The sequence below is a fragment of the Triticum dicoccoides genome, chromosome 6A (genome assembly GCF_002162155.2).
Source record: "Triticum dicoccoides isolate Atlit2015 ecotype Zavitan chromosome 6A, WEW_v2.0, whole genome shotgun sequence".
NCBI lineage: Eukaryota > Viridiplantae > Streptophyta > Magnoliopsida > Poales > Poaceae > Triticum > Triticum dicoccoides.
In genome coordinates this window covers 524,338,052-524,348,628 of record NC_041390.1, presented here as the reverse complement: position 1 = coordinate 524,348,628, position 10,577 = coordinate 524,338,052, and the positions used below count along the sequence as shown (strand labels likewise).

The 10,577-nt window shown below is 45.9% G+C and overlaps 1 protein-coding gene across 12 annotated transcripts; it reads left to right on the top strand.

The window, feature by feature from the left end:
* The first annotated feature begins 1,983 nt into the window (after positions 1-1,983).
* On the top strand, positions 1,984-6,769 carry LOC119317665 (cell differentiation protein rcd1-like). Of its 12 annotated transcripts, none has more exons than XR_005153706.1 (7): positions 1,984-2,551; positions 2,645-2,748; positions 3,093-3,144; positions 5,243-5,338; positions 5,564-5,608; positions 6,213-6,264; positions 6,369-6,769. XR_005153706.1 is itself a non-coding variant. In XM_037592147.1 (7 exons), the coding sequence occupies exons 3-7, from the start codon at positions 3,199-3,201 to the stop codon at positions 6,392-6,394; spliced, it is 225 nt and encodes a 74-aa protein (XP_037448044.1). In that variant the 5' UTR covers positions 1,984-2,551; positions 2,645-2,850; positions 3,030-3,198; the 3' UTR covers positions 6,395-6,769. The 12 variants fall into 12 exon arrangements, 1 of the variants encoding a protein (XP_037448044.1); XR_005153704.1 differs by having other exon boundaries at positions 4,412-5,338; XR_005153701.1 differs by having other exon boundaries at positions 3,093-3,204; positions 3,283-5,338.
* The last annotated feature ends 3,808 nt before the right edge of the window (positions 6,770-10,577 follow it).

Sequence of the window (10,577 nt, the reverse complement as noted above, 5' to 3'; positions counted from 1 at the left end):
TGCCCAAAGTGCGAGTACCCTACAGGTTTGCGCCCTCGGCGAGACGCCACACTTGTTCCTTCTCATCCTAACACATCATTTTGAAACGTGCACAGTATGTTCCTAGAATCCTCTTTTCTATCCGGGAGGGTGGGTTTTTTTTTGAACATGTTGTGTTCTCATATTATTTTTCCTACAGTGTATTATTTGCTCTGCCAGAACACATGTACTCAAGATGCTCGGCCTTGCCATAACTGAATACACTAGTTTAATGGTCACAGTGAAGACAAACCATGGATATAAGTTCCGAGTTGGGTTCATGAACCAAGAAGATCGTTGCTTTTTTTATGGCCGAACTTGGATAAACTTTCTCAAGTGTTACGGACTGAAAGTTGGCACACGAATGTTGATGGAAATAGCAGAACCTGGTCTCATCTTCACTGCGATCTTCCACCCCGACGTCGTTTCAATTGTTCATCCATGTTAGTTTTGTATCTGGTTCTTTCTTGTTGCCTCGATTACTTCTTAATCCACCTATTCTGTCTAACTAATCACAATTTAACTTTAGAAGTAGCAACGAATCTCTCACGAAGATGCTACTTCTAACTAATATTTTCTTATAATTGGTGGCACGTGTAGGTTTTTTCAGAGTTAAGCAGTCTGCTCGTTTGTTACTCTGTAATAACTCGGCTGTTACTAATGGCACTGAAGTTGACTGGATCGACATCCACAAGTTCGTACACTTTATTGATCGTCTTGATGTCCTTGTGGGGCGTTTCAATGGTGGAAGGCCACGTGGGATATGTGTGCCACTGCTGCACTCGTTGAACAGGTTCAACTGTGTCGAGAAACTTATGGTACGAGCTGTTTTCTGTTATATGTGTTGTTCATAAACTATTGCTTATACACAGTTTTACAGCTGCGATCTTCTTAAAATAGGAACTGCCGAGTTCTATTGTTCCTATACAGATGCCTGACCATGGTCGGGTCAGACTTGCGCTTGGTCACAACATGATGTTTATGTCGACCTACTCAATTCCCCTTGAAGGTGAAAAGATACTTATTCATGGGTGGTCTCAAATAATGAAGGCCCGTCCATCTTGGAGAATAGGACAGAAGATTATGTTCATACTTTTCCATGGCTCTAAAGCGAATATCCTGTTTATTGACCATGTTGCGAGATGAAGTCGCTTTCAGAAGGTTGTGGATGCGCGGGGTGACGCCTGGGCCTTGTCCTGGGGCTTGGCGGCCTCACCCTTGGTTAACTGTAGGCAAAGTAGCACTGTTCGAGGCGTGTTTTTTACGGTTGAACCTGTATAAGTACTCATACTGCTTTCAGCTTTGGTTGTTAAGTGCCCCTGCAAGTTTCAGTTAAGGTTGTTAAGTACTCCTGCTGCTTTTACAATCTGTCGTGTTTCTCCAGTCCTGTCTTCCTCCAGCCGCCAAAACCAAACCAGCGCCGGCGGGGCCGCCTGCTTCCGCCTCCCACGGCTGGCTGCGCCTCAGCGCGCGCATCGCCGCCACACCGTCTCCTAAATCGTTAACGCCGACGTCCTCCGCGCGCTTTGGTGCGTTCGCCGCGGCGCCGCCCTCTCGCGTTGTCAACATGGTCAACAAACAACAGGAATCGACAGAAGTACGTGGAGAGGATGACAGTAGGGGCCCACCACGTCAGCGTATGAAAAATAAAATGCTTCCTCCTAGTGTTTTCCTGACATCTGGGACCCACGACATTGTGAGCATATTCTAACCTATAAGGATGCTAGCTGACCCTCCTCCACGGAGCTCCCCCGGATTGGCGCATTCGTGGCCGTTGGATCAACTTTGACTTTGTTTTTGATCGTTTGATAATTTGACTACTGGTAATTTTTTGTCACAATACAGTTATCTTTTTTGACCTATGACTGGTGGGCTCTTCCCACGCATGGTTTGGCTGGGTGAGCCGTGCCGTATCCGCTAGAGATTAGCCAACCACTCCGTGCCCGCCACGAGCTTGACGGGCACTCGTGCAGAACCCCCCGCGCCCTGCGCCCCCTCCACTCTCTCCTCTCAGCTCCCTCATCTCCAACCCCAAACCTTTCCCCACCCCTGTAGCCGCCTCCCCGAGCTTCTCGCCCCCTCCACTCCCTCCACGCCGCCTCCTCCCATCTCCTGACGAGGCAGCTCCCAAGCGAGGATCCGGCACCTACCTACACTGCCGCTGTCCATCCCTCCTCATCCTGGATCCTGCGGTCTGAGGCGTGAGGCTGCGGAGGCAAGCTTCTCCGGCAGCGGGGGCAACCTACAGGCAAAGGGTGACCGGCGGCGCTTGACTCGATCTGCGGGAGATAATATGAGAGGGAGGGAGAGAAGGAAGGAGAGGAGGGAGAAAGAGAGAGGAAAGAGGAGAGGGAGGTGCAGGGGCGGACGGGAGAGGGTCACCGGAAGGAGCGCCCCGGCTCGTCGTTCACACCGCCCAGGAGGAAGAGGAGAGGGAGGTGCGGCAGTGGATGGGAGAGGGCCACTGGAAGGAGCGTGGCCGGCGTCGTTCGCACCACGCTGGAGCAGAGATGCCTAGCCCTCATGCCCGCAGGTTCCTCCTCCTTCCTTCCCGCTGCTCCTCTCTTTGGATTAGTGAAGCTGTACTGCATGTTGGGTCAGTGTCATGCCCGTTGTTGCTATGCAGCACTTTACACAAGTCAACCAACCAATTCAATCTCTGTTAGCACTAGGAGAAGAGCATTTGCAAAAAGAGAAGAGCCCCTATAATCTACATTAGTCGATTTGAGGGTATGTTGAATGTGATATTTAATAAAGATGGTAATTCTTGCTATTCAAAGTACACAAGTGGTTGCCCCTGAGGTCTCCTCCTTGTCCGGCTTGTTCATTAAGGTAAGATTTTGATTGTCTCAATTTGTCGTGTAAATGCTCATATTCTGTTAAGTTCATGTGTATAAATCAACTGGCCTGAAGTGTGTGCTGTGAATTTCCTGAAGGAGATCACTTGAGATATTATATGCATTTTGTGGATTGTTGAGTTGCTTGGTTATTGGAATACCATGCCTGTGCAGGTCGGCAGGGGGAAGGTCCAGGGTGAGACCTTCAAGATGGATTTGATGTTGCTATTATTTCAGTTTGTGGACAGAGGATGTGATTCCAGCAAGACAGAGACGACGGCAATGACAAGTGAGATTTCTGTTAAGGAGTATTAGTAGATGTTCACATGATCGCTAGAAGCATATGAAGGTATCCACAATGATGGTTGCTTTCTTATCGACACATGATTTATTTATAATTATTGATAATGTACCTTTGTGATCGTAGCCAGAATCCATCTCAATGTGTAGTTTCTGAACGTCCATGTCCATCGCCAGCTTAACAGCCTGTCAGAGCAACTCAGCCACTTCAGGGCTACAAACCTGATCAAACACATGAGACGCATCTCCTCTGAAAGCTCCATCTTGGTCTCTAAACACTACACCACCACCAGCTATACTTCCCGACTTTGATCTCGCACCACCACTCCACCAGCAGTGAAATGAACCTTGATTTGAACCATTCCAGTTTGTCTCTGGTTGTACTCTATTTGGATCCAAATAGAGTAAGAAGAAAAAGGAAATGTATTGCGAGCCAGCAGGGCAAGATTTTGTTCGGCAAGGGCATTAACTGTAGGTAAGCAGATGCAGTGAGCCAGTGACCAGAGAGTCTCGTGATCAGACTGTGGGTGGTTATTGTTGCACTATTCATATCTCCCCTGTTTTGGGTATAGTCCAGTAGCTGAAAGTTTATGTATAGTCAAATGTAATTGACTAACTAGAGAGTTCATGTATCTACATGAAAATAAGCTAATACAAATGAAAAATTGTTGAATGCATTTATCTTCATTCAGTGTGTGCCCCATAGTTAATGCAAGTTCTTACATTAGAAAGAAAATGGATAACCATTCTCAAATGCTGACACTTCTTAGAACTTCTCTTTTCATAACATGTGCAACTTTTTACTTCATGAGCATGTAGTACAGTGCCAAAGATTTGGGATGTCACATATAAATAGATTATATTGCATGGCTTTTTGAGAATAAATGTCACAATGTTTCTTTGTTCCCTAATTTCCCTCCTACTTTTTCTTCAGTTTCGTCAATACACTTTCAACTACTAATTATTTCAGTTTATTCTGGACATGCCATTTGATGCAACATAGTTCTCATGATACCAGTAATCTTCAATAGACAAAGGAATTTGTGCAGAATGCAGAAAATAAATAAGCCAATCTTTTACCCCTATACATAGACAGTATTTAATGATGTGGTTAGTAAGGCCTTCCTTTGGTGGCTAATTTCTTTTATTGTGATGCTTGAAACAATTTTTTAAACTGATAATGATTCTAGAATAAAATAGACCAATGATATTCTGACCTACGATGAGGCTGGGGCACGTCTTCTAACCTGCAGCAGACTGTACACGCAGCGGGGGCGCCTGTCCCGCTATCGGTCCAGACCATGGGCGCAGCTTGGTCGAGCTACAGCGAGTGCATCTGATTCCAACACATCAAGATGAGCTCCCTCTTTTATTATTCTTAGGCAATGAGGTGTTAGGCCCAATCTTTTTATTTGTTGCTTTGATGAGTGTTGTCATGTTGTGGAAAGGCAACATGTGCTTGATATGTGGAGTTGGTGTTGAGCCTGGCGGTAGTAGACAGTCGCTTGATCTGAGAGTTGATTCATATCTTTTTTTTCTTGAAAGTGTGAAGACATTTCTTAGATTGCTTCTTGTTTTTGATGTATTTTGTTCTGCTGATAAGTGGCAGGAAAGAAAAGACCTGCTTGAATTATAGAAAGTGTTCTAAGAAAATTATGTGAATGGAATATGGACTGCATATACATATGATGCAACTCTTTTGCATCCGGAGATTGGATTACAGATTCCTCATGTTTGTGTACACAGATTTCCCAAAAGTATTACGTGCTGCACATATTCTTATTTCTTTTGATTAATTTAGAGCAATGTAGGTGTGAAGGCTGCCGATTCAAGTCTCAACTCAAGCAAAATTTGATTTTTTTTATTGTTCTGTCGATGTAGCATCTGAGACTGACTTACTTAGAGACCCAGTTCTGCTCTGTAATTTCAGAATATATGTTGTCATGTGCTTGTTTCTGCTTTTGGTGTGTGCTTTCCTATCTAATGTTCTCTTCTTGCTTTTGGAATAGCTGCATATGTTTCCAAATACCAAATGTTTTCTTCTTGGTTTTCAAAGAAACCTTTTGACCTTCTTATTATACATGCAGGTTCATGATACTGAGGTTATCGGCGTTCTCCTGCAAACTGAATTAATTCCTCTGTGCTTGCGTACCATGGAGATGGGCAGTGAGCTATCAGAAAACGTATGTAGCTAACCATCTCAATCGTCATCTAAATATTATCACGATCTTCCTTTTTTTGTTTAGCCTAGCAAAGGTCAAATTGTTTCTTCTTTTCAAAAAGTAATTTTTGTTGTCTGAAGTTCGTATGGAACACTATATTACGAATTTACTAACTATCAGTTCACAAGTTCTTGATTATCTATAGCCTACTCTGCCACGTAGTGATCCGGCCAATTTTTTCCTCAGGTTGTCGTTTGCTCATTGTTGTCCTGGCTGTGCTACTTCCTTCTGGTAATGCACTGCTCCTTAGCTTCTTTCTTTGCATTTCTTATGAGTCCTGCGTTTTGCGTATGTTGCTGCCTCTGCAATTGATAGTATGTGCTTTCTTTTGCTTGGTATAATTTGGTGGGTGTATTTTTTGGTGCTAGGCCTACTTTTGTGTATGGTTTAGCCATCTGCATATACCATGGGTTGTGCGCTTGTGTGCTGACGATGATGTTGGCATGGTTTATTGTCTATTCTTTCTGCTAGATTAGCTTACAATCAGATTGTTGTAGTGGAGCTAAAAATACATTGGCTGGCTATGTCTCTTAGTTTGGCAGAAAGCACAACATGTCAAGTTGATCGGTGGCCATCTTCCTCAGTTTCTGCATATTTATTATTGGGAAGAGAACCAGGCTACTCATCGATTAATAAAAGCTTTATAGCTCTGTTCTCCTTCCATTCATTTCTTCAGTATTATTCTCTTAGATTAAAGGTATTATTGTGATGCCGTCCTATTGTTCTGTATGTATTGGATGACCATTCAGACATGTTTTAATGCGTTGATAGATAGATGCGCTTTATGTCTGCATTGTTGTGCCTGTGTTCTTACGTTTTTGTCTGTGTTTTGCAGGTTAGACGAACTGCTGTGTTCCTAGACCTGCAGCTCATTTCTGCTCCTCAAGGTTTGCTCTCCTTTTCTTCTGCATGTGCATTGTTTGTGGTTGTAGATACATTTATCTTCCTGCGCGTAACTAATGTCTAGCCTTGCTGAAAATACCTTCATCAGAGATGGTGTCCACGCCTTCATCATAGCTGGTGTCCACATGTTCTTCAGAGCTCGTGTCCACGGCTTCAGCAGAGCTACTGTCCACACTTTCGTCAGAGCTAAAACAACATAGACTAATCAAGTCACATTACTGTGACGACGTGTAAATCAGCCCGAGGTTTTGAATGGGACTTTACACCACCAAATTAGAATGTGTGTATATATATCTCATTGTACACAGCTAAACACCATTTTTTTGACTAAAGGAGATTATGTTTACTATCATATGTACTTGCCCACAAGAGGTCTTTTATCGTCGGGGCTTGTTACAGGCATGATCAGTTCATGATTTTAAAATATTTTTATACATGTATCTATAAAAAATTGTAAAAGGAATTGTTGAATATATTTAATTTTTGTAATCATGTAGGTCATCTTGTGGTCTGTGGACATTTAATTTTATGGAGTATTTCATAGGAGGTATTTTGTCTGACACTTCTACACAGATATTACCATTACACTTATTCTATGTTGTATCACTATTTCAAGACTAACTCTGACTATTAGGCTATAGGATTATATGATAGATTTTACAACAAAACTAGCTATCATTATTTTTGTGGACTTGAAATTGAATGATGATAATATATGAAATTGAGATTTGGAAGATGACATAAACTACATAGATCACACGGATTGTATGATTCTGGATAGACCCCTAGGAGCGGAAACAACATAGATCCTGTCATTGTTTTTTATCAAAGGGAGTTAAATTTGTTACTATATGTGCTTGCCCACAATTAAACCAACTAAATCATAGATTTCCCTTTCAATGTGCACATGGGTTCAGTGGGTCTCTGCGCATTTGGAGCAACGGGTCCCCTAGAGGCCTGACAATGGACGGGAGAGGGTCACCGGCGCCGGTGAGGTCAGGTGCGACATGGTGGTTGGTGGCAGCTCGATCCACTCCTGGATCCTTCTTCTTCCACTTCCCCACCGGTGTGGTCGCACAGGTTGATGGCGCCTTGATCCACTCCTACATCCTTCTACCACTTCCCCACTGTGTAGCACCGCACCAGTGAGGGAGCATGGGATTGTTGGCGGCGACCGGAAACATGATTTAAAATGGGACCTTATACCACCAAATAAGAATGTGTGTTTGTTTGTGTGTGAGTATCATTGTACACAACAACACACCATTTTTTTGGCTAAAGGATATTTCATTTATTATCGCATGTGCATGCCCTGGCATATATTTTGTTTTAAATAAGACTATACTATTAAGTTAAAAAGTGTATATTCATATCATTGCACACAACGATCCATCGTGTTTTCTATTAGAGGGGATTAAACCATGATTTTTCTTTTCATCGCGGACATGGCTTTAGCGTGCCTCTGCGCCATTTGACGCAACGGGTCCACTAGTATAGTCAATAGACAAGAGAACAGCACAAGATCGGCTGGCACCTGGGACATAGCTACTCGAGCAGTATTTTTTTTGTTTGATATTGTTGAGACGGAGCAGGGTTTGAACTGGGCTGTGGCCCGTCTAGCCCAGGCTTATATTTTATGTTCACCATGTGACCAGCCCAACTATTTTTTCTTTGTGAAAATGAGCCCAGTTTATTTTTTCTGAAGAATACCCAATCCAGGCCTACTTATTTTTTAAGTCCTGATGGGCTGCAACTCTTTCAAACGCCTGCAAATCTTGAAAGTAACATGAAATGAGTTGTAAATATAAAAACAGATGACAAATTGGCAATTACTTTATAATTTCTGAATTTTATTACATTTTCAGATTCCTATTTCACTGGGCATTAACCTAATTTAAATATATCTTCAAAGTACTTTAAATCTGGCTGGACATTTCAGTATTAAAAATAGTTTGGAACCCACAAAAATATAAGAAATTGGCCCTGGCCAAAAAAAAACATCTGTAATAAATTGCATAAAAAGTTGCCATGAGCTATATATAAATTATTAAAAAAAGAGGAAGTGGTCTGATTTATGGGCCTGTTTAGTTGACACGTATGCAAGATTTTTTTAGTTATTATATACGCCAACAAACGATTTTAGCAGACATAACCGTTGGATGTCAATCCAACGGCCGTTGTGTTTCTTCAATCTCTGATCTTCTTGCTCCAGCCGCCAAAGCAGCGCCGGCAGGACCGCCTACTCCCGCATCCCATGGCCGGTTGTGCTGCCACGCAGGCCTCAGCGCCCCCTACTACTCCCACCGCTGGCCAGGGCATCCTTCTACTCACCCACACCCCCTGTTATTTTGTGGCGACGACAGCCTCACACCGCAGCCGAACCGGTGAACGCTCGTACTCCTCTCCGCGTGGGCATCCACTGCCGCGTCTTCCCCGGCTCCACGTCGTCCCCTTCCTATGCCTCATCGTCGTCCACCGCCGTGGTGCTCTCGACGCGGCGTGGTCAATGTGCTCAACGACCGACTTCCATCGGAAGAGTACTGTATGTGTGGAGGCTAACAGCTGGGTCCACGACAGCCGCAAGGAAGTGCCTCCTTATTACACGGAAAATAATTATTTCTCCACCTGACAGCGGGGACCCACCGGACGGGCCACCAGTATTTTGCAAAAAAAAATCGTTTCCCCCTGACTGCTGGGACCCACCGGACGGGCCACAGTATTTCGCGAAAAAAATGTTCCCCCCGCTATCAGTTCGGACCCACCGGAAGTGCCTCCTTATTACGCACAAAAAATGAATACTCCCCCGGCTAGCTGGGACCCACCTTGGTGGGAGGCTGACTTGTGGGCCTACTAAGTTGACGGGGACGAAGGCTTTGTCAACTTAGTCAATATGAACGATTCTAGCTCCAGTGACCATACGATGTCCATCCAACGGCCGTAGTGCTTCTTCAACCTCTGGTCTTCTTGCTCCAGCCGCCCAAAGCAGCGCCGGTCGTGCCGCATGCTCCTGCCTCTCGTGGCCGGCTATGCTGCCGCGGAGGCCTCATCGCCCCCTACTATTCTCACCGCTGGCCAGGCCCTGCGGCGACGGCAGCCTCACACCGCAGCCGAACCAGTGAACCCTCGTACTCCTCTCTGCGCGGGCTTCCACTACCGCGTCTTCCCTGGCTCCGTGTCGTCCCCTTCCTAGGCCTCGCCGTCGTCCACCGCCGTGGTGCTCTCGGCGTGGCGTGGTCAATGTGGTCAACGACCGACTTCCATCGGAAGAGTACTGTGCGTGGAGACGCTGACAACTGAGTCCACGGCCGTAGTAAGGAAGTGCCTCCTTATTACGCGCAAAATAATTATTCCTCCACCTGACAGCGGGGACCCACCGGACGGGCCACTGTATTTCGTGAAAAAAACATTTGCCCCTGAGTGCTGGGACCCACCAGCTACATCTTCGCACGCAAGGAAGTGATAGTCGGGACCCACCTGGTCGAAGCGTACATAGCGTTGTCATTCTGGTCGCAAACGTGTATGTACATATATACTGGTCGATGTAGAGGCGCGCACGTGTCGTAGTAGAGGCGCGCACGTAGCATGTACACGTACGTACAGCGGCCAGGGTGCAAGAAAGAAAATACAGCCACGTATGTGTACATACGGGCGGGGTCTCGAACGCCTACTCGCGCATACGTACGGCCAGGGCTCGTGTACATGGCTGGGTCGGAACGGAGAAACATTGTCGTCGTCGTGTTCACTGGGAGGCAACGGAATGCGTCGTGTTCATGGGGAGGCAACGGAATGCGTCGTGTTCATGGGGAGGCAACGGAATGCGTCGTGTTCATGGGGAGGCAACGGAATGCGTCATGTTCATCGGGAGGGCTTGAACGGAACATGCGATGGAAACGAGGCCTGGCATACCGTAGAACGGAGGAAACGGCCTTGTGTTCGACCGGCCACATTCGAAACGGGATCCTGTTCATCAGGAGGGGTCTGGCGTACCGCAAAACGGAGGAAACGGACCTCCTACGGTCGAAACGGGGGTCCTGTTGATCAGGAGGGGTGTGGCGTGCCACAAAACGGACGAAACAGACTTGTGTTGGAGCGCTACGGTCGAAACGGGGGTCCTATTCATCGGGAGGGGTGTGGTGTACCACAAAACGGGACTCCACGCGATACTGTTCATCTCCACCGTCGACCCCCTCCAGCCTCCACCTGTGACTGTTCATCCACGGGCTCCTGTTCATCCAGCCTCCACCGCGCGCTACTCCACCGGCTACTGTTCAACCAGCCCTCTCCACGGGCTCCTGTT